The following is a 27,777-nucleotide window of genomic DNA, read 5'->3' as shown; positions in this document are numbered from 1 at the left end:
TGCCCGAACCCAAAACAGAATATCACAAAAGTGCATTTAGTGAATATGATTCTTTATTTCTATTTCCAGTGTATAGAATATCAAACATTAATAATATACTCTAAAATGTCTTCCTCTAGTGTTTTTTTCAGTCGAGAGAAGAAGGCACATGTACTTAGGAATCATCAAGATGACAACACTGAATCAGGAGGGATAGTCTGAGGGGAGGAGCATGTAAGCAGAGGGGGGGTGGGGACAAAGAGCTGGAACTCTCAAGATCAGCAGTGAATGGGGAATGACTAGGGGCAGAGGATCACAGATTCTTCTCTCGGGGGAGGTGTTTGAGTGCTAAAATAAATAAAAAAGTGACAAAACACACTTAACTTTCCTGCACTACACGATAACATAACAGTGACATCACAAGCCCAAAGCAACACAAAAAAAGTGGAAGAGGGAAAGAGTTTTGGGAAGAACAGAGTAACAGGAATAGGCCCACGAAGGGGGCGGGGTCGGGCCAGAACTGTATCAGCTGAGTGGATAGTGTGGGTGTGGTTTGATATTGAAAGGGTTGGGTCCATACTTAATAGGCGTGGTTGGCCACATAGAGGGATTCTCCACCGGCGGCGCCCTTGTCTCCAGAGGAAACATACTTGCCCTGACAGGCCTTGCTGTTGTTCTGTAAACGAGAGAGATAGAGAAGGAGAGAGGGAAAGAAAGAGTGAGAGAGGGTATGGGAGAGAGAGAAGAAAGTAAGATGGAGAAAGAGATGGTGTGAGAGAGAAAAGATAAAAGGCAACGATTAGTACAGACCCTCTGTCTCCCCACACATGGAGCCTTAGCTCCACTTCCTCTTGCGATCTCATTGTTATAGGACCATTAGGTACACACCACATGGCCTTACTTTATTAGGTTTATATGGTGTATGTAGTACTGTCTAGGACCTTTGACCTTATCCTAAAGACTGTAGTCCAGGGCTATTCAACTAGCCTGTACATGTGATGGCAGAGTATGCAAAAACAAATGACCACCAGATTTATAGGCTACAAACCATCATGATATCATTCTGTCAGGTAGGCCTACTTTGGAGTCAACATTTAATTGGGAAGGTTTTTGGGAAAAGCCATAAAAATGACTGTTTTGGCCTTCTAACTGGCTACACAACACACGGGCGCACAGGTGTTACAAACAGGCGTTACTTCTTCAGAAAGTCACAGGAAATACAAATCAGTGATGCATTCTTTTTATGAATTATGAAAAACGAGTTTAAATTGAACTCCTCTACCGCTGTTGTTCACCTATAAGCTGCTTCATGGGACAACCAGTTGTTTGAGCTGCATGCTCTTGCTGCCCGACAGATGACATTCTGCTCAATTTGAACACTGAGTGTAGGGAAATGGAGCATTTTGTTTGGGCTCAAATCAGATGAGAAAATAACACATTTATTTTGAAAAGCAGTACTTTTTTCAATCATGTCATTAACTGTTTTATCCCTCCCCTGTAGTACCAAATTAAGTCCATTCAAGTGATTGCAGATCACTCAAAAAACAAACCTTTGCTACGAACCCCCTATCAAGCATTTTTGCTAGATTTGTGTTGGCTTTCTTGTGGCGGCAATCGCGGAAAAAAGAAACTATCTCCTCCCTAAGCTCACATACTCTCTTGAGAGCATTACCCTTGCTTAGCCACCTAACATCATTATGTAAAAGTAGATCATGATGACTACAAAACAAGCGATGTTCGTGCGGTGGCACTGCCAGATGTTTGCAGCTGCGATTGGCTGATGTTAGCAGCTCTGATTGGCTATATGTTGGGGGATATGAATTGACAGCACTTAATGGGCGGGACTACAGGAAAACAGATTCTCCTACTGGAGGATATTGACAGAGGGCTCATTTTGGCACTAAACGTCATATATTCTTTTGGATGTTTTAAATGAATGTTCATAATTTATCAAAGGGGTGGCCTGAGATGGTCTAGCGGTTAGGGCCACATATATACTGTGTTGGCGTGGATCCAAATCCGGCCCACGCCCTTGTGGCACAAACCTCTTTTACAATCTTTCCTGTCTTTCTCTCACTGTCTCTAACCCCAATAAATAAAAATACACAAGAAGTGGGAATGCCCCTCTCCTTAAAAAAACCATTAAAATAATTTATCAAAGGCTCATTATAAAAGTATAAACCGGCTGCTAGTTGAATAGCCCTGCTGTAGTTTGTTATCACATAGGGTCGCAATAATTATAAGAAGCTTGTGACGTAATGCCCATGTATTTCAGTTTGTATTCACTGCTACTGTTGAACTATGCACAAGGTATCATCAGGCTTACTATATAAATGCCTTCACCTGACTCTGAGAATGTTGACAGCTGTGCTGCATTAGGGTCACTTGATAGATTAGTAATATCTTTGGGGAGTTATCATGGTTAAAAGTGAATCTAGGAACACTTTGATAGCCTGGTGCAATGGAACAAATGTAATAATTCCGAAAGTGCAAACCCCAGGCACTCACGGCAGGCAGGCTCAATGAAACGCTCAAAGTATTTGAAAGAAAACAAATACTACTATTTGAACCCAGGTCTCAATGCCACCCATCGTATCTCCCTCCCTTCCCTCATGTTCTTCTCTCTGTGTGGGTCATACCAGGGCTCTCTTGATGAACTCCTCCTGGCAGGCCTTGCCATTCTCTGGCTTGCCTCCCCAGGCCTTGAGGGCGGAGGCCTGCAGGGCGCGGCCGTAGGAGAAGGTGATGGCCCAGGGCCGGTGAAGGGGACACTGGTTCATGGCATTCAGGTTGATGGAGGCCTCCTCCTCAGACTGGCCGCCAGACAGGAAGGTGATGCCTGGGGAAGGACGGAGACAGGGAGAGGAAGGGTAAGATAAGAGAGGGGGAGTGGTTGTGTGTGTGTGTGTGGAAAGTGGATTGAGTGTGTGTGTGCGTGCGTGCGTGCGTGCGTGTGTAAAGGACGTCATGCTGCTTGCTTATCGAGTACCAGTTCCTCCCGATTCGGCACATACCTGGCTCGAAACCGGGACTTCTGCTACACAAACACACGTGAGCGTCCTCCCTCAAGCATCTCTACGGGTTGCGCCACTCAAAAGCTAGCTGAGGAGTAAGTTTAACACATCTCCATGTGCTACACGTGCGTGCATGCATGTGTGTGTCCATATTTCTATACATTTCTCCTTCTCACCAGGCACAGCCGGGGGCACGGTGCGGCGCAGGGCGGTGACAGTTGCCATGGCTATCTCCTGGTTGCTGTACTTTTGGGAGCAGGAGTGTCCTGGGGTGACCATGTTGGGCTTCAGCAGGGTGCCCTCCAGGTACACATGGTGGTCAGACAAAGCCTTATACACTGCAGCCAGAACCTGAAGGGGAGGAGGGGGAGAGAGAAAGAGAAAGTGAAAGAGGGAAAGACAGGGGACAGAGAGAGAGAGAAGGGGACAGAGAGAGAAAGAGACAAAGAAAAGGGAACAGAAGAAATAGGGATGAGACAGACATAAATGGTTAGAGATGTTGAAATTGATTGATTGAATGACTGATTGAACTAATGAGTGTTTCTATCCTACCTAGACTAAGTACGCTCTATTCCAACACCCACACTAGCACACTAAAGTTGCGTTTACACAGACAGCCCAATTCTGATCTTTTTTTCACTATTGACCAATCAGATCAGATCTGAACAAGATCTAATGTGAAAAGATCTGATGTGATTGGTCAAAAGACCAATTTGTGGGATAAAGATCTGAATTGGGCTGCCTTTGTAAAAACAGCCTACTTAGAAGGAAGCAGACATGCATTTTAAGTGGCATGCTAGAATAGCCATTGGAAGGTAGCCATTGTTTTTCTGTCAGTCGGAGCGATCCCTCACCTTCTCAGTGACATACTGGCAGCGCTTCAGGTCATGGTCTCCGTCTGGCAGGATCTCGGGCTCCACGATGGGCACGATGCCATGCTAGGGAAGGGCACAGAAGCATGGCAACCAGCGTCATGACTACAGAACAGACAATAAAACTTTATTGGCCGGGGTGCCTGTGCCCGGCATATCAATGGCACCGGATTTGGCTACTTGGCACTCGAGCTAATATGGCTAAAATAACTACAACTCCTTGATAAGTAATTATAGTGGTGATATTGTTTTTTGAAGCAGAGATGTGAAACATTTATAATAAAAAAAAAAATTTTGTGGAGATTGAGTGGGGAATGGCCAAGTGTGTGCCAACTAATTTTATGTGTGCCAATATGTTCACACATGTTCAATGTATGTTTCTTTCTCTTCATGTGTGTGTGTATGTGTGTGTGTGTGTGTGTGTATGTCTCACCATCTGGCAGATACTGGCGTAGCGGGCCAGCACATTGGCATTCTCCTTGATGGCCAGCTCTGAGGGGGTGGTATCAGTGATCTTCAGCACACAACGCCACTTAGCAAAGTCAGCTCCGTCCTTTTTGTACTGGGCACACCGCTCGTACAGCCCATCCAGACCTGAGGGAGAGAGACAGAGAGACATACAGAGAGAGCGAGACAGACAGGCAGCGAGAGAGAGAGAGGAGGGAAAGAGAGGGGATGGATATGTGTAACATTATAAAATAAACATGACTCGACACTTTGTTCCAGTTTCACTCTTCAAACAATCCCCTGAATAAAATCTGCATTCGTAGCAAAGTTGAGCTCAATACTAGAGGTCAAAGGTTACTTAGCCCCAGCCCACTGTTGTCTCTCACCCTGAGTGGTGGTCTCTCCGTTGGTCCCGGCCAGGGGGACGACACCTTTGTCCACCTTGATGCCCACCACCATGTCCCTCTCCTTGATGAGCTGGGGGAACAGCTTGCCGTCGTCTGTCTTCTGGTACAGGGTCTCATGGAAGAAGATGACTCCGCCGATGCATGGCTCTACACGGTCGGCCGTGAAGAGGAGCTGGCGGTAAAGACGGCGGTTCTCCTCAGTGTTCTCAGCATTGATGCTTTGGAAGCGCTTGGCCACGCTGCCTACAGGTGGGTTGGAATGGGGTTAAATATTAATATATATAAATGTAAAATATTTATATATTCAGATCCCTTCTATTTTCCCACATTTTGTTACGTTACAGCCTTCTTCTAAAATAGATATATATTTTTTAAATCATCATCAAACTACACACAATACTCCACAATGACAAAGCAAAAACAGGTTTTAGAAATACCTTATTTACATAAATAGACCCTTTGCTATGAGACTCAAAATTGAGCTCAGGTGCATCCAGTTTCCATTGATCATCCTTGAGATGTTTGGAGTCCACCGGTGGTAAATTCAATTGATTGAAAATTATTTGGAAAGGCACGCAATCTTGGATTCATCAGACCAGAGAATCTTGTATCTCATAGTTTGAGAATCCTTTAGGTGCATTTTGGCAAACTCTAAGCGGGCTGTTATGTGCCTTATATTGAGGAGTGGCTTCCGTCTGGCCACTCTATCATAAATGCCTGATTGGTGGAGTGCTGCAGAGATGGTTGTCCTTCTGGAAGGTTCTCCCATCTCCACAGAGGAACTCTGGAGCTCTGTTAGTGACCATTGGGTTTTTGGTCATCTCCCTGACCAAGGCCCTTCTCCCCCGATTGCTCAGTTTGGCCGGACGGCCAGCTCTAGGAAGAGTCTTGGTGGTTCCAAACTTCTTGATGATGGAGGTCACTGTGTTCTTGGGGATCTTCAATGCTGCAGACATTTTTTGGTACCCTTCCCCAGATCTGTGCCGCCACACAGTTCTGTCTCATTCCTTCGATATCATGGCCTGGTACTGGGCCGTACGCACTACCCTCTGTAGTGCCTTACGGTCAGATGCCGAGCAGTTACAATACTAGGCGGTGATGCAACCGGTCAGGATGTTCTCGATGGTGCAGCTGTGTAACTTTTTGAGGATCTGGGGACCCATGCCAAATCTTTTCAGTCTCCTGAGGGGGAAAAGGTGTTGTCGTGCCCTCTTCACAACTGTTTTGGTGTGTTTGGACCATGATAGCTTGTTGGTGATGTGGACACCAAGGAACTTGAAACTCTCGACCCGCTCCACTACAGCCCCGTCGATGTTAATGGGGGCCTGTTCGGCCCGCCTTTTCCTGTAGTCCACGATCAGCTCTTTTACTGGAGGGTACTGGAGGGGACTAAGTACACACCCCTGAGTGTTGAGGATCAGCAAAGCAGACATGTTGTTGCCTACCCTTACCACCTGTGGGCGGCCCGTCAGGAAGTCCAGGATCCAGTTGCAGAGGGAGGTGTTTAGTCACAGGGTCCTGAGATTGCGTCATCTGTGGATCTGTTGGGGCGGTATGCGAATTTGAGTGGGTCTATGGTATCCGGGAGGATGTGGTTGATGTGAGGCATGACCAGCCTTTCAAAGCACTTCATGGCTACCGATGTGAGTGCTACGGGGCGGTAAGCATTTAGGCAAGTTACCTTCGCTTCCTTGGGTACAGGGACTATGCTGGTCTGCTTGAAACATGTAGGTATTACAGATTCGGTCAGGGAGAGGTTGAAAATGTCAGTGAAGACACTTGCCAGTTGGTACGTGCATTCTTTGAGTCCACGTCCTGGTAATCTGTCTTGCCCCGCGGCTTTATGAATGTTGACCTGTTTAAAGGTCTTGCTCACATCAGCTACCGAGAGCGGTATCACACAGTCGTCCATAACAGCTGATGCTCTCATGCATGCTTCAGTGTTGCTTGCCTCTATACAAAACAACATTTAGCTCATCTGGTAGGCTCGTGTCAATGGACAGCTCGCGGCTGGGTTTCCCTTTGTAGTACGTAATAGTTTTCAAGCCCTGCCACATCCGACGAGCGTCAGAGCCGGTGTAGTAGGATTCAATCTTAATCCTGTAGACGCTTTGCTTGTTTGATGGTTCGTCTGAGGGCATAGATGGGATTTCTTACAAGCATCCGGATTAGTGTCCCGCTCCTTGAAAGCGGCAGAACTTATTGATGAAGCCGATGACCGAGGTGGTATACTCCTCAATGCCATTTGATGAATCCCGGAACATATTCCAGTCTGTGCTAGCAAAACAGTCATGTAGCGTAGCATCTGCGTCATCTGACCACTTCCATATTGAGCGAGTCACTTGTACTTCCTGCTTTATATTTTCCAAATGGAGGGCGGGGGAGAGTTTTGTATGCATCTCTGTGCGTGGAGTAAAGGTGGTCTATTTTTTTCCCCTCTGGTTGTACATGTGACATGCTGGTAGAAATTAGGTAAAATGGATTTGCCTGCGTTAAAGTCCCCGGCCACTAGGAGTGCCGCTTCTGGACGAGCATTTTCTTGTTTGCTTATGGCCTTATACAGCTGGTTGATTGCGGTCTTAGTGCCAGTATCGGTTTGTGGTGATAAATAGACGGCTGCGAATAATATAGATGAGAACCCTCTTGGTAGATAGTGTGGTCTACAGCTTATCATAAGGTACTCTACCTCAGGCAAGCAATACTTCGGGTCTTCTTTAATATTAGACAGAGCGCACCAGCTGTTATTGACAAATAGACATACACCCCGCCCCTCGTCTTACCAGACATAGCTTCTCTGTCCTGCTGGTGCATGAAAAATCCCACCAGCTCTATATTATCTGTGTCGTCGTTCAGCCACGACTCGGTGAAACATAAGATATTACAGTTTTTAATGTGTTGTTGGTAGTATAATCTTGATCGTAGGTCATCCATTTTATTTTCCAATGATTGCACGTTGGCCAATAGAACGGATGGCAGTGTGAGTTTACTCACTCGCCTACGAATTCTCAGAAGGCAGCCCGACCTGCGCTCCCTTTTTGTCCGTCTTTTCTTCACGCAAATTTGGGCCCATTCCCGAGACAGCAGTATATCCTTCGCGTTGGACTCTTCCAGTTCGAGTTGAGTAATCGATGTTCTGATGTCCAGAAGTTATTTTCGGTCCTAAGAGACGGTGGCAGCAACATTATGTACAAAATTAAGTACAAAAAAAAGTTACAAACAATGAGAAAAAACGAACAAAATAGCACAGTTGGTTAGGAGCATGTAAAACGTCAGTCATCCCCTCCGGCGCCATTCTACACGCCATTCTACAAGGCATATCTTTGATATGCCATGTATGAGTGTGTTTAGCGGGTGATCTGATCCGTGTGTGTGAACTCATCGGCAGTCCCCTACCTGTGGACTCATCGGCAGCAAGGATTCCTTTGCCGGGAGCGACGATCTTCTGAGCAATATCACTGAGCTCCTTCTTCTGCTCCGTAGAGAGGAATGGGAATGAGTGAGGCATTGTGTTTCTGAGAGCGAGAGAGAGCGAGAGAGTGCAAAAGCGAGAGGGGAGGTGGGATTGAGGGGGGGGTGAAGGAGAGAGGGGGATGAATGAGGGAGACATGGAGGGAGAGAAATCATTGTTATAAATCATTCTGTTGAAAGGATTATAGATTCAGTGTTTGTAGCATGGATGGTTTATCGCCACTGACTCAATCAACTGTCATAGCAGCATCATAAGGTATAGGCCTGGGCCTATGCTACTAAATTACCTATGTGTATTATGTTAAATAAATAGATTAACATTGGTAATCATAACCATACTGACATTGTTGACAGCCCTCGCTAGCTTAGTGTCTATTCCAAGCGGTTATCATGTAGCATGGCAGCCACTAGTGCGCTTTATAGATCTCCACTATCTTCTGAGCTTGACGTGCATAGCCGGTGATTAACATGCGGAGCCAGAGGGGTGTCCGGACACCCCTGACATCTGATTGGCCACCCCGGGTGCCACGCCAAAATTTCATTCGCTACTGGCAGTTTGATGCTGATTGACATCTCGTTTCACCTCTTGTTGAAAGAAGCATTTATTTAGACTTTTTCAAATCGAGGAAGAGAGAATATTAACGTTGGTTGCGAGATACAGAAGAATAAGAAGAACATACAGAAGAAGAAGAGTGTCACGATCGTCATAATAAGCGGACCAAGGCGCAGCGTGAGAGACATACATCTTCCTTTTATTAGACGAAGACGTAACACGAAACACTCTTACAAAACTAACAAAACAATAAACGACCGTGAAGCTATAAACGAAAGTGCACACGCAAGCTACTAACGTTCAACATAGACAATTACCCACAAACACCTAAAGCCTATGGCTGCCTTAAATATGGCTCCCAATCAGAGACAACAATAAACAGCTGTCTCTGATTGAGAACCAAATCAGGCAACCATAGACTTTCCTAAACACCTACACTGAACACAACCCCATACATACTACAAAACCCCCTAAACAATACACACCCTATACTAGACAAAAACACACAAACACACAAATATAACAAAGGCCAGAGTGTGACAAAGAGAGAATATTTCCACAGCTCCACAATCTTTTTTCGCGATTGGCAAAAGCATCATATTTGAAGTAAGTTTTAAAATTGTTTCCTGAACAACTTTTACGAAAGTTGAGTCGCTGTGTAAGTTAACGTTAGACCTTTGGCTCCATTAACAGACAGTTAATCAGATAAGAGAGATCGGTTCCCAATTTAGCCAAACATTACGTTTACATCTGTGCTAGTAATACACGCATATAGAGTGCAGTGTCATAAGTTACAGTATATCAATGTTTAGCTAATGTGGGGTAACTAGTAGGCCACAGCTGTCAGTGTTCAGCAAGTTAACATTCAGCAATTTGAAATCCATTAACTCAGATTTTCGTACCTGAACTCAAAATGAACAATTGTTATTATAAATCTGTTAACGTTACTTAAAAGATCCCCACAATTTGCAGATAGTCTGTTTGCTATCGTAAAGGTGTACGAAATTATAGCTAGCTAAGTTACTTACTGCAGAGTAGGGTTAGCCATGATCTGACTAGTAACTTAGGCGGGTAGTTGATTTTAAGGTACAGTTATGATAATGGGGATTTGTAATTAAGAATGAGATTGGACTAAAATGTGGGTAATTGGACTGTCTTATTTTTTTGCATAAGGTCAATTAAACATGAAAAGAAAGAGAGAGATTTCAGACTTATTTTTAAAGAAGCACAAACAGGCAGATCAGGTGCAAACAGACCCCAGCCCTTGCATCACCACAGTCAGTGTGGTCAGACTTCACAGGGACCCAGTCTACCACCACCAGGTCAGAGCATCTACCAGGCAGTCAGTCACATGCCCAGTTCAGAATTTAAGTTTAGCTTCAGCTTGTAATAGATGATTTTGTCAGATTAAGCCTCACTTTAAAATGTTGGTTGTTGATTCATGTGTGTTCTTATTTTGATGGCTGTGACATTTTTATTTTGATTATACACTAACGGTTCTTGTGTTATTTTAATGTATTAGATGTATCAAGTAGAGGTCGACCGATTAATCGGCATGGCTGATTTCAAGTTTTCATAACAATCGGTAATCAGCATTTTTGATCTTCGCTTATATTTAGCCAGTATTGATCAGAGTTACCTTGCCCTATGGATATCTACACAGCTATCAGTTAAAGCCTACACGAAACACAGACCTTATTTGAAGTGGATCAAAAAAAACATCCTAAGGAATAAATGAATGAAGGAACCGCTTTTCAGATTTTACTGGAAGGTGTCATGGGGATTATGACTCACACTTTGGTAGTCAATTCGTACCATGCCCATTATTAAAATAGGATTTCCTGCATATAGAAATGACAGTATTTGTTTTCAACATTCATCACAGGTAATTTATACTCCATTTTTATTATTCAAACAGTTGTGAGTATTTATGTCTCCTAAACAGACTCTCAGTATCCCTGTCACTTCAGAGAGCTGTGTGTGTGTGTGTGTGTGTGTGTGTGTGTGTGTGTGTGTGTGTGTGTGTGTGTGTGTGTGTGTGTGTGTGTGTGTGTGTGTGTGTGTGTGTGTGTGTGTGTGTGTGTGTGTGTGTGTGCGTGCGTACGATTATATACATTTTACAGATGGCAGAGAAAAGCAACGCACCAGTGTGGGACTATTACATTAAATTGGCACCAGGGAAAGCAAGGTGTCTTATTTGTGATAAAGATGTAAGCATCGGGTCAGCAACGGCAAAATCAAAAAATACCACCAACTTGTGGAATCACCTTAAGTCACCCATCCAAAAGCCCATAAGGAAGCAATGATGAAAAAAGCAAACGCAAATTCTTCACAAGGAAAAAGTGATACAGACAGTTCACAGACATCGCAGGCTACAATCTTACAACTTTTTAATAAACAAGCATAAAATGGCAGGACAAAGACCCAAGGGCCAAGAAGATGGATAAAACAATTATTGAGATGATTGCCACTGACAACCAGCCATTCACAGTGGTGTCTGACGTTGGTTTTCAGCAGCTGATTATTCTTGCTGAACCCCGGTACAGGATCAAAGATGAAAAATTATTTCGCACAAAAAATGATAGATAAAACACATGAAAGAGTTGTGATGAAAGTGAATAATCTGGTGGCACCAATGAACGCGCCACACATGGCATTCACAACTGACTGCTGGTCAGGCACTACAGAGTCCCTGATGAGCCTTACTGGACATTTCATTGACGATGTCTGGACAAGAAAGCAGGTTGTGCTGAATGTCAAGACTATGACTGGATCACACACAGGAAACTACATCAGAGAGATGTTTCTGACCATGTTGGAATACTGGGAATTCCACACAGAACGTGTAGTGCTGGTCCTCAGGGACAGTGGGGCAAACATGGTGAGAGGTATGAGACTGGCAGAGCGTCCAGACTTCAGCTGCAGTGCACACACCCTCAGCTTGTAATCAATGATAGCCTATCCAGTCCGAGAGCTGTGCTAGACATTATTGCCATGTTGGAGAGCTGTGCAACTCACTTTGACCACTCTGTACTGGCCAAACAGAGGCTGAGGGCCATTCAGGAAGAGCTTGGCCTTCCCAAACACAGCATCATGCAAGCAGTTCAAACTCGCTGGAACTCAACACTACACATGTTGCAGAGGATGTTTGAACAGAGGCGTGCACTGAATGTGTATGCAGGTGAATACGGACACATCAGCAGTTTGTCTGCTGCACAGTGGGACATTGTCTCTAACCTAATTGAGACTCAAGAACCTGTGGAGGAGGTGACACTGGAGATGAGCCACTCCAACTTTACAGCCGCATGCATCATCCCCAGTGTGTCGGTGCTGAAGCTGATGCTGCAGCAGGAGGGTTCTTCTCCTCAAGGCATCAAAACTTTACGGGAGACCATGTTGGACAGTCTGACAAGGAGGTTCTCCAAGGCCGAGGAGACAAATTGTCCTGGATCCACGTGACAAAAGATATGCATTCACCTCAGGGACAGCAATAGAGAAAGTAAAAGAGTGGCTGAAGGAGGAGTCCGACATACTAAGGAAACCAAATCCCAGAGCCACAGTAGATGGGACGAGTGAAGAGGAGGACCCAGATCCAGATGCAAAAAGGTCCGGGTAGATCAGCCACCCAGTCTGGTGGACAGCCTCTATGCTAGAATCCTTGGAAGCCAAGAGGGCAGGGCTGAAGTCCAGTGTAGTTTTGAAATTGAGTTGGAACGTTACCTCACAGAGCCTGTCATTGACAGAAAGAGTAGCTTTCCTTTGGAGTGGTTGAAGCAGAATGAGGACAGACTTCAAACACTCGCTCCACTGGCAAAGAAGTTTCTCTGTCCCCCACCTTCTTCGGTCCCAAGCGAGAGTGTGTACAGTGAGGTGGGAATCATTTATGATAAGCGGAGGAGCAGACTGACAGGGGACCATACAGACAAGCTCTGCTTTCTGCACTACAACCTAAAACTTCTTTACTGGGAATATTGAAGACCCATGAAAGCTGGTGGTTCCTTTTAACATATGTTCTCATGTTCTAAGCAAGGAATTTAAACGTTAGCTTTTTTTTTTACATGGCACATATTGCACTTTTACTTTCTTCTCCAACAGTTTTTTTGCATTATTTAAACCAAATCGAACATGTTTCATTATTTATTTGAGACTAAATTGTTTTTATTTATGTATTATATTAAGTTAAAATAAAAGTGTTCATTGTTCATTCAGTATTACTGTAATTATCATTACTACAAATACATATATATAAAAATCGACCGATTAATCGGTATCTGCTTTTTTTGGGTCCTCCAATAATCGGTATCGGTATTGAAAAATCATAATCGTCGACCTCTAGCATCAAGGGATGACACAGAGACCTCTGGCTCTGAGCAAGACAGTGAGCCAGAGCTGCCAGGAGATGTCATTGTGCCCCTCCCAACTGCATCAAGCACCAGATATGCTGTTCCAAAAGGATCCAATGGTAGGCCAGGCCTATACTTTAAACTACACATTTTAGCTAGCAGCTGTTGGTATCTAATCTTGTGGATCCCTTAATTATACATTTCCATAGAGATATGACACATTATTTAACGTGTATTTCAGACATTTCAAGATCCAGAGAAGAGGGTTCTCTTTATTTTCTGAAAACATGTTGGATGTTCAGACCCAGATTGTATATTCATAAAAACAGAGTGACCCCAAGTCTCTCAAGTATGTGAGTACAGTGTGTGTGTGTGTGTGTGTGAGAGAGAGAGAAATAAATTTAGCTGCACTACCGAGGTAGAGACACCGACTATTCATTGTAAGTTAAATCATTCTAGTGAAGTAACCTTTTTGGACCACACTATCTGCCACATTGAAGAACTCCGGGTTAAGTGAATTATCACTTTTACCTCTAATCAGCAATCATAGGATTCATTCATGCTCCTTAGATGCCAGGTTAGGGTTACACACACATTTTCTGTCATGGTCTATGGACCCCCTGAAGTAGCCTTGGCCACCCCCTGGACACCCCATGTATAAAGCCACTTCTGGTAATACACCGGTTTTTACATGGCTGAAAAGGCTTCAATTTCATCCTTAACTAAATTTAATGGCGAGAAGGCGAAAAAAGGGTGAAATAAGCCTATTACGAACTTGTCGCCGAGGGACACGAGTGTATTACCTACCCTAGACGATAGAGTAGATATAACCCATTAGCAGCTGCCCAGGCTAGTTATCACGATGAGACTCCAATATAACCTTGGTCTGCCTATGTGCGCCATCGGAGGAGACCGTATGATTTCTCAAACAAAAGCATCTCAAATATGCTGGTGAGCATTTCAACCGTGAAAAACGACATGACACTCGTTTGAAATCTCATTATACATCCAAATCTCCCCTTATAGCCAGTGCGTTGCGCTCTAGATTTTTCACATGCCGTGCGTATGTGAGGGATTCGCTTTTGGCATCCGTTGATGTAGGCGTATACACGATGTTCTGATCGTCTTTTGGGGAGCGCTTGTGTGATATTTCTGGATTTATTTACGCGCTATGAACAGTTTACATAATATGCGCGTTATTACATCCCCTGTGAATTCTGGCAAGCGTTACTTCCGCGTCTGTCCCTGCCATTGCATCCATATGACCTTGTAATACATTGGGAGTTGCCGATAGGAAGTCACACGTAAGTGTAATACATAAACAACTACAGACATAAAATACGACATCATTCATACATCATATTTATACATACATACATAGGTAAATATGTATGTATTACCTATTCAGCTTGAGGCTTATAAATACAAGAATACAGTAATATCTGCTGAAAATGATATCATCTATCATAACTAAGGATTAGTTGATGGGGGAAAAAACTTACTGGTTTATCTGCGCGATAGGTAATAGAGCAAAAGCTGTACGGGTCTGAAGAGGAAGCGATGCGTTCTGTTGCAATATCAGGCAATGAAGGAGGATGTCTAGTATTGTTCAACCTCAAGTGACAGAGGAAGGCCAGTGACGAAAAAGAGACTGTCCAATCAAAATGCACTATGAAAGATTGACATATCATTCTATCCATAGTCCGGAGAAAACGCTTTTTTCTGTGACAGTGGTTGGCTCACTTCATTTTGAGTACCAGAAGAGAAAGAAGGCGTGTTTTGGGAATAACAGGGTGGAAGAGTTTGTGATAATGTACGTGACTGATCTCACGTACCTGATGCATGCTCTATACGTGCCCCTTATATACAGTCACAGCAGAAAGGCATTGCAGTGGTGCCGCAGTGAGTCACAGACTGCACCATAGATGCAGAATTATCCTCAATCTAGACCTACTATGAATGAATAAACCTATTCAATTGAAACCTCAGGGACGTTATCAACATCAACTGTTGCTGCAGATTTGGCTTGAGACTGTTCATGACGATGATAGTTTACAAGGCATAAGAATAAACCTTGGTCATGTGGGGTTTTTATAAGGTTTTTTGACATGCTTAACTAACTATAAGCTAGTAGGGCTTCTTATGCATTAAAGTTTGAATTGCTGACTCTTGTGAACCTGCATTTTCCATTGTTCTCACTTTTACCAGTGCTCAGGGCCTAACCATGAATATCAGCCTGAAATGTGTGTGTGTATGCAACAAATGTATCAGTAGTGTGGGCGCTGTACTATGTGGCCGAGACTGTGCTAATCTTAGAGAGACACAGGAGGGGGGTGAATCAGGAGACTGCTGACCAGACAATAACAGATAAACTATACACACGAAAAACATATGTGAGGTTCTGAGTTATGCACTATAACCCAATACTATAACAAACGTGATTAGCAACTGTATTATATGTGATTGAATACTATAACAAACGTGATTGGATATTGATAACCTGTTGGCCTGGGCGCCTGGGTGTCTGTGTGTGTGTGCTGGAAGTAACAGTTAGCTCAGATAAGAAGCTGGGAAGCTGTAGTTAGCCTTGAGCGAGAACAGTGGACAATGTATACAGGTGCAGATATCTCAGACAATGTTATAAAACTGTCTGACCCCAGTCTCTGGGGTGAAGGAGCGTAATCTACACAGCAACAATGAAGGGACACCAGAAAGCGCAAAGAAGCTGGGACCAGCTTATGTGCCAACATCAACGATAGGCTGGGTGAGTCTAAACCACGCCCAGTCTCTACTCTGACAGGCCGGCTCGGAAGCGGGAACTATCTCTGTCACGAGTATAAAATACTATCTTTGTCAGAAACAAATCAGTTCCTTGTCCCACCCTGCGGGGTGGTGCAATGAGCCCGTATATACGAAAAATGTATTTGCCATTTATTAACTTTTGAATTAAACAATTATTTTAACCAAGTTCAGGTGTACTATTGTTCCTTTCTCAGTTGAACTTTCGCAACCCTAACAGTCATAATAATCAATTAAATTGAATTACTAGAACTACTATATACAATACATACAATATGATTATGACAAGATGCACAGAAGACTACTGGCAGCAAAGCTATTCAAAATACGCCCTATTATAGAATTACTGTAGCCAGTTCTAAACTCTCTGAATGCTCAGTGTTGCGTCATCATCGTCACCATTCATTACTTCATTGTCTCCCTCTTTCGAATTTAGTTTCTAACTCTGCTCTCCTTCGCTTCCTTCACCCATGTCACCCATCCCTCCCTCCATGTTACTGGTGTGGAACATGATGTGCTGGTTTGGTTTGGCCATGTTGATGTTCAGCCTTACATGCTGACCAGACCAGACACGTCGCGTGCGCGAGCGTCGCAAAATAAATTTAGAAATCTATGTTATTCAATTATTGCACCCACACTGCTTGCGCGCGCCAATGAGCGTCTGCAATGCCAAGGGCTAAAATAGAAGTCTGTCACGACTTCCGCCGAAGTCGGCTCCTCTCCTTGTTCGGGCGGCGTTCGGCTGTCGACGTCACCGGCTTTCTAGCCATCGCTGCTCCATTTTTCATTGTTCCATTTGTTTTGTCTTGTTCCCTGCACACCTGGTTTACATTCCCAATCACACTGCATGCATTTATTCCTCTGTTCTCCCCATGTCTTTGTGTGAAATTGGTTTTTGTTACGTGTTTCGTGTGTACACGCCAGGCTGGGTTTTTCCCAGTTATTTCCGTGGTTTTTCCACAAAGGATGTTTATTGTAAAACATTTGATCATTTTTGTGACTGTTTCGCATCTTGCACTTTTACCTTTGGCTGGAGGTTTTGACGCAGTGGCATCTGTCTGTTTTATTGCCTCTGCCTAAATAAAGTGTGCGCCTGTTCACAACTCTCTGCTCTCCTGCACCTGACTTCTCCACCAGTAGCGCACACCTTGACAAAGTCATTCCTATTTCTGATGCAGATCGCGCTGCAAGTCCTGCCTCTCCCATCTCCTCATTGGTTTACATTGGTTATACCCACGTGGGTGATTGAAAGACGAAATGTTTTGCCGGTCGTCGTGGTAATACTATGAAAGTGTAGATGCCAATCAACATAAATTCAAAGATGAAAAAGCCTGGAAGGAGGAGAAACGATTCAGTTGGCCGTTTTATGTGTGGATTAATTGTAGAGGACCATGTGCATTTCAGGTAAAATAACAACTCAATGTTTATATCCCAGGACAAATTAGCTAGCAACAGCAAGCTAGCTAAATAGGACAAATTAGCTAGCAAGTGCAAGCTAACTAGCTAAATTGCCATACATGTTTAATGCTTTTCGACCTGTCCCCAAATGAATGTCATTGGTTAAGAATTTTCTTTGATATTTTAACCTGCGTTTCCTAAAAATTTCAGAACCTGCATTGGTAATATTGAATTCAGTCTGTGTGTGATGTGACCTTCCTCTGGCACAGTCAGACCACCATGTTACATAATACACCCTGGCTCACTGTGCAACCCAGGGGACCACAGACTGACTGATTCTGGTTCCACAAGGGACACACTCTTTTCAAGGCATTTCGATGAAGTTATTTTTGTAGCAGGTTAGGAGAGCATTTTCGCTAACCCTAACTCTTTACCTTACCTTAACCTCAGTCTCCTAATCTTATTCGTTAATTCTCCTAACCTGCTGTGTAAATTATCCTAACCTGATACGAAAAATTCACTTCGGAATCGAAGTGCTGTGAAAAGAGTATTTCCCGTTTCCACAGAGGACGAAAGGTGGAGTTTGTCAAACACCAGAGGCCAGAATATAGCAGATTTATTGGGAGCATGGGAATCCTTGAAGTATCGCTGTTCCTCATAGTGTACATTCTGTGTTCTACTAGTACATTCTACTGTTCCAATGGAAGGTCAGGTGGTTTGTAAAATATCTGCTAGGTCTATAGGATAACACCATAAGCCTGATTAAACAACAGTACGTTTAATTCCAAGTGGCATATGAAAGTTTTCCTGTCCCACATCAGGATGACTCAGAAACAGCAGGAACTTAATCTCATATCTATTAAATGGAGTTGCCTCAAATTAATTAAAGTTGACCTAAATGCTGCATAGTAACAAGGGATTTTAACCCGTTTGGGAGAAATATCTTAATTACATGTAACAGCTAAAAGTTAATTAATGCTACCAAAGTACTTATAACATACTTAGTTAATAGTAACTACCGGTACATGTTTTTTTGCACAATTAAATGCAAAGTGTTGCTAAATATTGGAAAACAACATCCGGATAAGCAACATGGCAAATCAAATTGTATTAGTCACATGTGCCGAATACAACAACCTTACAGTGAAATGCTTACTTACAAGCCCCTAACCAACAATGCAGTTTTAAAAATATGAATTAGAATAAGAAATAAAAGTAACAAGTAGTTAAAGAGCAGCAGTAAAATAAATGACGAGACTATATACAGGGGGTACCGGATACAGAGTCAATGTGCGGGGAACCAGTTAGTCGAGGTAATATGTACATGTATGTGGAGTGACTATGCATAGATAACAGAGTAGCAGCAGTGTAAAAGAGGGGTGGGGGCAATGCAAATAGTCTGGGTAGCCATTTGATTAGACGGCTTGGGGTAGAAGCTGTTAAGAAGCCTCTTGGACCTAGACTTGACACTCCGGTACCACTTACTGTGTGGTAAATTTGACCAATTTTAGGGCCTTCCTCTGACACCGCCTGGTATGAAGGTCCTGGATGGCAGGAAGCTTGGCCCCGGTGATGTACTGGGCCGCACGCACTACCCTCTGTAGTTCCTTGCAGTCGGAGGCCGAGCAGTTGCCATACCAGGCAGTGATGCAACCAGTCAGGATGCTCTCGATGGTGCAGCTGTAGAACCTTTTGAGGATCTGAGGACCCATGCCAAATCTTTTCAGTCTCTTGAGGGGGAATAGGTTTTGTCATGCCCTCTTCACAACTGTCTTGGTGTGCTTGGTCCATGTTAGTTTGTCGGTGATGTGGACACCAAGGAACTTGAAGCTCTCAACCTGCCCAACTACAGCCCCATCAATGAGAATGGGGGCGTGCTCGGTCCTCCTTTTCCTGTAGTCAACAATCATCTCATTTGTCTTGATCACATTGAGGGAGAGGTTGTTGTCCTGGCACCACACGGCTAGGTCTCGGACCTCCTCCCTATAGGCTGTCTCATCGTTGTCGGTGATCAGGCCTATGACTGTTATGTCATAGGCAAACTTAATGATGGTGTTGGAGTCATGCCTGGCTGTACAGTCATGAGTGAACAGGGAGTACAGGAGGGGACTAAGCACGCACCACTGAGGGGCCCTCATGTTGAGGATCAGCGTGGAGGATGTGTTGTTACCTACCCTTACCACCTGGGGGCGACCCGTCAGGAAGTCCAGGATCCAGTTGCAGAGGCAGGTGTTTAGTCCCAGGGTCCTTAGCTTATTGATGAGCTTTGAGAGCAATATGGTGTTGAACGCTGAGCTGTAGTCAATGAATAGCATTCTCACATAGGTGTTCCTTTTGTCCAGGTGGGAAAGGGCAGTGTGGAGTGCAACAGAGATGGGTCTAGGGTTTCTGGTATAATGGTGTTGATGTGAGCCATGACCAGCCTTTCAAAGCACTTTATGGCTACAGACGTGAGTGCTACGGGTCGGTAGTCATTTAGGCAGGTTACCTCAGTGTTCTTGGGCACGGGCACTATGGTGGTCTGCTTAAAACATGTTTGTATTACAGAGTCGGACAGGGAGAGGTTGAAAATGTCAGTGAAGACACTTGCCAGTTGGTCAGTGCATGCTCGCAGTACACGTCTTGGTAATATGTCTGTTGACCTGTTTAAAGGTCTTACTCACATCGGCTGCGGAGAGCGTGATCACACAGTCGTCCGGAACAGCTGGTGCTCTCATGCATGTTACAGTATTATTTGCCTCGAAGCGAGCATTGAAGAAGTTTAGCTCTTCTGGTAGGCTCGTGTCAATGGGCCGCTCTCGGTTGTATTTCCCTTTGTAGTCTGTAATAGTTTGCAAGCCCTGCCACATCCGACGAGCGTCAGAGCCAGTGTAGTATGATTCGATCTTAGTCCTGTACTGACGCTTTGCCTGTTTGATGGTTTGTCGGAGGGCATAGCAGGATTTCTTATAAGCTTCCAGGTTAGAGTCCCGCTCCTTGAAAGCGGCAGCTCTAGCCTTTAGCTCAGCCTTTAGCTCAGCGCGGATGTAATCCATGGCTTCTGGTTGGGGTATGTACATACGGTCACTGTGGGGGGGACGTCATCGATGCACTTATTGATGAAGCCAATGGCTGATGTGATGTACTCCTCAATGCCAACGATATTTGAGATTATTGCGATTATTTAGTTTTCAAAAAAACGAAAGTAAGCGATTGTAATCTGAATCAAGAATAAAATAATATTTTTAAAGGCCAAGACTCCCAATCACGGTCGGATGTGAAATATAATAATAATAATAATAATACTATTTAGAGGGAGAGACATCAAAAGCCTACCATCACATGGGTCTCCCGGTCGGCACAGGTATTGAACCAGCATCTGTAGCAACACAGTTCGCACTTCGATGCAGTGTCTTAGACCGCTGCGCCACTCGGGCACTGTACAATGTGATCGGAGCAAAATAATCCTAACATTTCCACACCCTAATTGTAGTCTAAATTTCTCTTAGATTAAAAACCTTAGTGTAACAACAGTTTTAACAAGTAATACCGACAAGTAATAACAAATAAATGTCAGTTAGAGACAGAGTAGCGCCTTGGGACCCAAAAGCATAACCAGTGCTCTAACTCCCCCTTGCGCTGGTCTGGAGCAATGAAGTAGTGATGCAGGCTACCGTACTAAACCACAAATTACCTCTAAGTCCCGCAGCATAATAGCAAATTTTTTAGTTGAGCAACCACTGTATGTGAAACAATGCTATTATATAATAATTATATTATATAATATAATAATATAATAATGACCGGAAACATGACCGAATACAAACAGTGTAGCTATTCCCTCCGCAAGGCAATCAAGCAATCAAACAAGCTAAGTGCCAGTATAGAGACAAAGTAGAGTCGCAATTCAACAGCTCAGACACAAGAGGTATGTGGCAGGGTCTACAGTCAATCACGGATTACAAAAAGAAAACCAGCCCCGTCGCGGACCAGGATGTCTTGCTCCCAGACAGACTAAATAACTTTTTTGCTCGCTTTGAGGACAATACAGTGCCAATGACACTTCACTGCAGCCGAGGTGAGTAAAACATTTAAACGTGTTAACCCTCGCAAGGCTGCAGGCCCAGACGGCATTCCCAGCCGCGTCCTCAGAGCATGCGCAGACCAGCTGGCTGGTGTGTTTACGGACATATTCAATCAATCCTTATCCCTGTCTGCTGTTCCCACATGCTTCAAGAGGGCCACCATTGTTCCTGTTCCCAAGAAAGCTAAGGTAACTGAGCTAAACAACTACCGCCCCGTAGCACTCACTTCCGTCATCATGAAGTGCTTTGAGAGACTAGTCAAGGACCATATCACCTCCACCCTACCTGACACCCTAGACCCACTCCAATTTGCTTACCGACCCAATAGGTCCACAGACGACGCAATCGCAACCACAATGCACACTGCCCTAACCCATCTGGACAAGAGGAATACCTATGTGAAAATGCTGTTCATCGACTACAACTCAGCATTTAACACCATAGTACCCTCCAAACTCGTCATCAAGCTCGAGACCCTAGGTCTCGACCCCGCCCTGTGCAACTGAGTACTGGACTTCCTGACGGGCTGCCCCCAGATGGGGAGGGTAGGTAACAACATCTCCACCCCGCTGATCCTCAACACTGGGGCCCCACAAGGGTGCGTTCTGAGCCCTCTCCTGTACTCCCTGTTCACCCACGACTGCGTGGCCATGCACGCCTCCAACTCAATCATCAAGTTTGCGGACGACACTACAGTGGTAGGCTAGATTACCAACAACGACGAGACGGCCTACAGGGAGGAGGTGAGGGCCCTCGGAGTGTGGTGTCAGGAAAATAACCTCACACTCAACGTCAACAAAACAAAGAAGATGATTGTGGACTTCAGGAAACAGCAGAGGGAGCACCCCCCTATCCACATCGACGGGACAGTAGTGGAGAGGGTAGTAAGTTTTAAGTTCCTCGGCGTACATATCACGGACAAACTGAATTGGTCCACCCACACAGTCGTCGTTGTGAAGAAGGCGCAGCAGCGCCTCTTCAACCTCAGGAGGCTGAAGAAATTCGGCCTGTCGGGCTGTATCACCGCCTGGTACGGCAACTGCTCCGCCCACAACCGTAAAGCTCTCCAGAGGGTAGTGAGATCTGCACAACGCATCACCGGGGGCAAACTACCTGCCCTCCAGGACACGTACACCACCCGATGTCACAGGAAGGCCATAAAGATCATCAAGGACAACCACCCGAGCCACTGCCTGTTCACCCCGCTATCATCCAGAAGGCGAGGTCAGTACAGGTGCATCAAAGCAGGGACCGAGAGACTGAAAAACAACTTCTATCTCAAGGTCATCAGACTGTTAAACAGCCACCACTAACATTTAGGGGCTGCTGCCAACATACTGACTCAACTCCAGCCACTTTAATAATGGGAATTGATGGAAATGTATGTAAAAATGTATCACTAGCCACTTTAAACAATGCCACTTAATATAAAGTTTACATACCCTACATTACTCATCTCATATGTATATACTGTACTCTACATCATCTACTGCATCTTGCCATCTTTATGTAATACATGTATCACTAGCCACTTTAAACTATGCCACTTTGTTTATATACCCTACATTACTCATCTCATATGTATATACTGTACTCGATACCATCTACTGCATCTTGCCTATGCCGTTCTGTACCATCACTCATTCATATATCTTTATGTACATATTCTTTATCCCTTTACACTTGTGTGTGTATAAGGTAGTAGTTGTGGAATTGTTAGGTTAGATTACTCGTTGGTTATTACTGCATTGTCGGAACTAGAAGCACAAGCATTTCGCTACACTCGCATTAACATCTGCTAACCATGTGTATGTGACAAATAAAATTTGATTTGATTTGCTACATCCATTACATTATGAACCACTAACATGTAAGCTGACATTGACTAAAACCAACTAGACTAGAGATAACTAGCACTTAGCCAAGATAAATTTGGTTAATATAAATCTAGCGAACAGTTAAACGCTATTTTCGTACCAATATTAACACTAACACATTTTATCATGACATCACAAATGTACATATATTACCTAAGGTAAACTGAGCATTTGTTCATAGACAATAAAACAAGTATATTCTAAAACATTGTTTAAAAAAGTACAGGCAGCAGCTAATGGGGATCCATAATAAATACAAATACAAATCCCTTCTCTTACTTGTAAACTGTTAGCAACCTAGCCTAACTCCATTACTTACAATGGGGAAAATACCAACCAGGTTTTCACTCTGTTAAAACTCCCTTCAATTGCCTTCAAACATCACCAAACTCATGGACTATGTAATTAACCATGTTATCTCAATATTTTGAGTCAAATTCCACTTTTGCACATTACATACCTGAATTTATAGGGTAAAATGACGAGACAGAAAAACATTCGTTTTCAGTAGTAGTCATTCTCCAAGATTGAAGAAGAAATCTCCAAGACCTCACGATCTCACTAACGCACTCCATTGATGTCACAGCTTCCCTAGCTGTTACATCTGCTCCTGCAACACCCTCTACTGCTCATCCCGTGTCTCCTTGCCGCCACTCCCCAGTGCTCGCTCCCTCTCCCTCTGTGATTGTGTGGGCGGAGACGGGTGTGCTGGAGTCAGAGCAGATCCCCACCAGCTGCAACCTGTTACATAATCAAGACCTCTATAAATACTGAGTCCTGCCACTTCCACACTGCCAGATTGTAATCTCTGCTCATTCTGCCCGCTCTGACTCTGGTCCCTGTCTCCAGTCCCACGGCTCCTCATCCTACTACTCTGCCCTGGATTCCCCTCCGGACCTGCTTACCCTGTCCCAACACCTCTCTCTCCAGCCTCAGCCTCCGTACCTGGTTTCCTGCAACCTGCCCGAGCTTCCCCTGGCCTGCACTCCATCTTCCCCTTGTGTTTCAATGACTACCTTGGTTACTTCATCTGTCTCCTCATCTGAGTCTGCTCTTAGGTTTCCCTGTTTCACTCTGTGTAACACTAGCGGCAGTAATCACATACATACATTAAATGTAAATACCTGGGAGGCCTAGAAAATGATACAAGGGAGGGCTCCATAGAATAACAAACAAAATTAAACTGAAAAAATATGACCATACGTATTTGTGTGTGTCACATACACATGGCATATGCTTGGGTACCACCTTGACATCTCTGATCTGCTTCCCTCAAATTAATGCTAGAACATTGGTAGCCAGGATTAGCTATTTGTATCTAGTCTCTTAATAATGTGCAAGTTAGAAACATGTTATCTTTTGTTTGCATTTGGGCATGTCTTTTTTGTCGGTCCTGTCAATGTTGAGTGATCACACATGCCTCAGCGCACATAGAAGGTTACTTTGTCTGCTTGCAAATGTGTGCTAAAAGTGGGGATGTTTTATAGTATTTCTGATGATCTTAACTCCCCACCACCAATGAATTTAAAACACTCAGGTATAAAGGTGCTATCTACAAACTAAGAGGATTATTCTGCTGTCGCCATAGGAGAACTCCTTATGGTTCCAGGTTGAACTCATTCTGTGTCTAGGAAGAACCCTTTTGGGCTCCATTCCATGGAGCCAAAAAGACTTCTACCTGGAACCAAATAGTGTTCTCACTATTTGACAGCCAAAGAACCCTATTGGAACCTCTTTCTCAAAGAGTTTACTCGACAAGTTTAGCCTGTTAAGTTTACACCATTTCATTCTGTACTCAAACATCTGCCTGGTATTCAAGATAACACGCAACATAGCAACACGCAACCACCACCTTCAAAGGTTTTCGTCAACCTCTGCTCAGACTTAAATAGTAGTGGTCCAAGAACCTCCACCAGGGGTGACTGTAGTATCCTCAAACTGACAAAAAGGAGACACAAGAGGCACCTAACACTAATTTTAGATCCCACTGAGTCTTTATTTTCATACTGTATGCTCTCACTCTCATCACTATCTCCTTTGCCGTCTTCTCATGTCTTTTCATGGAACTCCATCCATACAGACACACACACAATACTGTAGCATCATGTTTACATTTCTCACATTTTAGGTGTCCAGCTTTAGCCTTGGATGGATCATGTTGCAATGAGATGGGCACAGAGGTATGTACAGTCCTTTTCAGTGTGGCGGAAAATTTGTTGAACAGGAGAAGAGCATGTGGTTGCTTGTGGAGGGAGAGCAGTGTGGGTGGTGGGTAGAACAGCTACAGTGATGCTGATTGGTTGCTCTGGCTTCTTCACTTCTTGACTAAAAGAAAGATAGATTTAGAAATAAGTTAGACCTTGCCATAGTTCAACAGCTGAAAAGCCTTCATTAACATAGTCCCAGAGATAGCAAGACATACAGTATTCTCTGAATTATGTAGCCTACCCATCCCCATTTACAATTTCATTCATCAATTAAATAAATTATACTATAGCACATTCAATGACATTATTATTGTAGACTATAGACTACTCCTGTATCTACCTTGTACAATACCGTAATCATTAAATTAAGTAGCTTACCCATCCACATTTATAATTTAATTTATCAATTAGATGAATAATACAAGCACATACTGTTACATTATTGTAGAATAGGCTACTCCTGTATCCACACTACATTAGGAACCGTTATGATTTTGTTGGTCTTGTCAGGCATGATTTTAAGGTCTTTGATCGAAGTTGTATGTCATACCTCATTCCCTTCTTCAGTGAAAAGTAGTTATGCATCCCCCATTACAATTCAGTTCGAGTGTGAATGTGTAGGCCTAGTGACAATGGAAAAATAAACCCATAGCGCCAGCACACAATGGCATGTAGAGATAGTGTATTACAATGTAACATATGTATATATCCTATAGCACTACGTGTGTATATTTTCATTTACAATTGAATTCATCCATCAAATAAATAATCCTAGCACATCAAATTACGTTATTATTGTACACTAGCCTACTCTACTATCGACACAGTAAATAATATTGCCTATGTGTTATTGACAATTTTTTTATCAACTCGTTATCAACAAAAAGTAATTATTTTCAAATAAATCAAATTGCCTTATTAACACAGTAGGGCTAAATGATTTCCTAACGATATCACAACATAAATATAGCCTACTTACTACTCAATTGGATCAAGGACATATTGGTCATTCTTTTCATGGTCTCTAAGGAAACTATCTGGGGCAGACACTCTCAAATTGCGTCTACCGCTAGTAAAAAAAAAACGAACAACTGAATGTCGGTGTTGCCGCCGAGCTCTCAAATACCGTGTCCGTCTCTCACTTTATGAACGGGCACTGCTATCCGGATTCCTTGGGACGTCCCTGCCCTGGGCTACCTATAGATTATAAATCTTTTCTAGGCAATTAGCGATAGCAGGAAATACACTATACCTCAAGGTGGCTACTTCGGAATGTCGGCTTGCAGATTTAATTAATATAAACTATGCACCTTATGACTTTCATTAACATGTAGGCGTTGGTATGACGACATGTTAGTACACCCAGGCGTCACGTAGACGTTAGTAAGGCGTTGGTATCATGTCATGTCAGTTAGACGTTCAATGGTAGGCGACAGCCACATGGTGGTATGGTTACCTAGGCTTAATTCTGTCTCAAATCATTCCTCACAGTTTTATGCATTCTCCACACTAATCCTCACAAGAACTTACTCAAGAGAAGGATGCACTCGGAGCATGAGAGAGTGGAGCATGGTAGTATGCATATTGAGTAACACCCATGGTTGAACTAAAACACCTTTCTTTTAGGATAGTATGTTCTTTTTCAGATATTTTCATGGCAGTGTTTATATTTTATCAGTGTCGGCAGTTATTTCTTTATACCCTTACAAAAAATATTGCCTTTTTGAAAATGCAGTAAAAGTGCAGTAACTGCAGTCGACTGTGGTATTTTGGATACAGTGAACTCCAGTTACACCGCACTGTAACTCCAATTACACTGCAACACTACTGCAGTAAAAAAAACGGTGTTATTTTGGACGCAGTATTTACAGCAGACTGCAATTATATTACACCCTAACTACAGTAATAATGCAGTTATACTGCACACTGACTGCAATCTTTTTTCGTAAGGGCATTTAGTCAACGGAAGTAGTACGTTTTGTTTGGTTTGTTACAGGTTTGTTGTAATAGAGTACCACAGTATGAGTCATAATACCCATAAACCTAGCAGTCTAGCAGGGAAATGGTTCCGGAAGAGCCCAAGGTTACAATCTAGGTGCTCTGGAACGCACACTAGGACAGGGAGTCAGAAAGGAGCGGAAGTCTATGGTGGTGCGTTTGTAGCTAAGAACAGCTGATACAAGCGTAGTCAAGTTTCAGTTTTTTTCTATCAAGATATCATTTTGCAGGTCTTGTCAGAGGAGAGTAGTGATGAGGTTCGGATCGCAGTGTTGTACTGAGAGAAGTGGAGTTCAAGGTGTTGGTGAAAATAAATGAACAATGTGGAGTCACGGCGGTGAATCCGAATGC

General features: G+C 43.6%; 1 protein-coding gene and 1 pseudogene across 1 annotated transcript; one reads left to right on the top strand and one right to left on the bottom strand.

Moving 5' to 3' along the window:
• Positions 1–35: 35 nt before the first annotated feature.
• Positions 36–14,694, bottom strand: LOC129855704 (fructose-bisphosphate aldolase A-like). The gene is made up of 8 exons (XM_055923647.1): positions 14,586–14,694; positions 8,113–8,231; positions 4,699–4,962; positions 4,299–4,459; positions 3,848–3,931; positions 3,170–3,344; positions 2,619–2,818; positions 36–655 (listed from the first exon to the last, which is right to left on the bottom strand). The coding sequence occupies exons 2-8, from the start codon at positions 8,222–8,224 to the stop codon at positions 560–562; spliced, it is 1,092 nt and encodes a 363-aa protein (XP_055779622.1). The 5' UTR covers positions 8,225–8,231; positions 14,586–14,694; the 3' UTR covers positions 36–559.
• On the top strand, positions 10,864–12,453 carry LOC129856100 (zinc finger BED domain-containing protein 4-like; annotated as a pseudogene).
• Positions 14,695–27,777: the final 13,083 nt, after the last annotated feature.

This window comes from Salvelinus fontinalis, chromosome 5 (genome assembly GCF_029448725.1).
Source record: "Salvelinus fontinalis isolate EN_2023a chromosome 5, ASM2944872v1, whole genome shotgun sequence".
Classification (NCBI taxonomy): domain Eukaryota; kingdom Metazoa; phylum Chordata; class Actinopteri; order Salmoniformes; family Salmonidae; genus Salvelinus; species Salvelinus fontinalis.
Note: the sequence above shows the minus strand (reverse complement) of the source record. Positions and strands in the feature narration are given on the sequence as shown.

Coding starts and splice junctions, on each gene's coding strand:
- LOC129855704 (XM_055923647.1), bottom strand. CDS start 8,224: ATGCCTCACTCATTCCCATTCCTCTCTACGGAGCAGAAGAAGGAGCTC. Junction 4,460..4,698: donor CGGAGAGACCACCACTCAGG/GTGAGAGACAAC, acceptor TCTCTCCCTCAG/GTCTGGATGGGCTGTACGAG. Junction 2,819..3,169: donor CGTGCCCCCGGCTGTGCCTG/GTGAGAAGGAGA, acceptor GTCCTTCCCCAG/GCATCACCTTCCTGTCTGGC.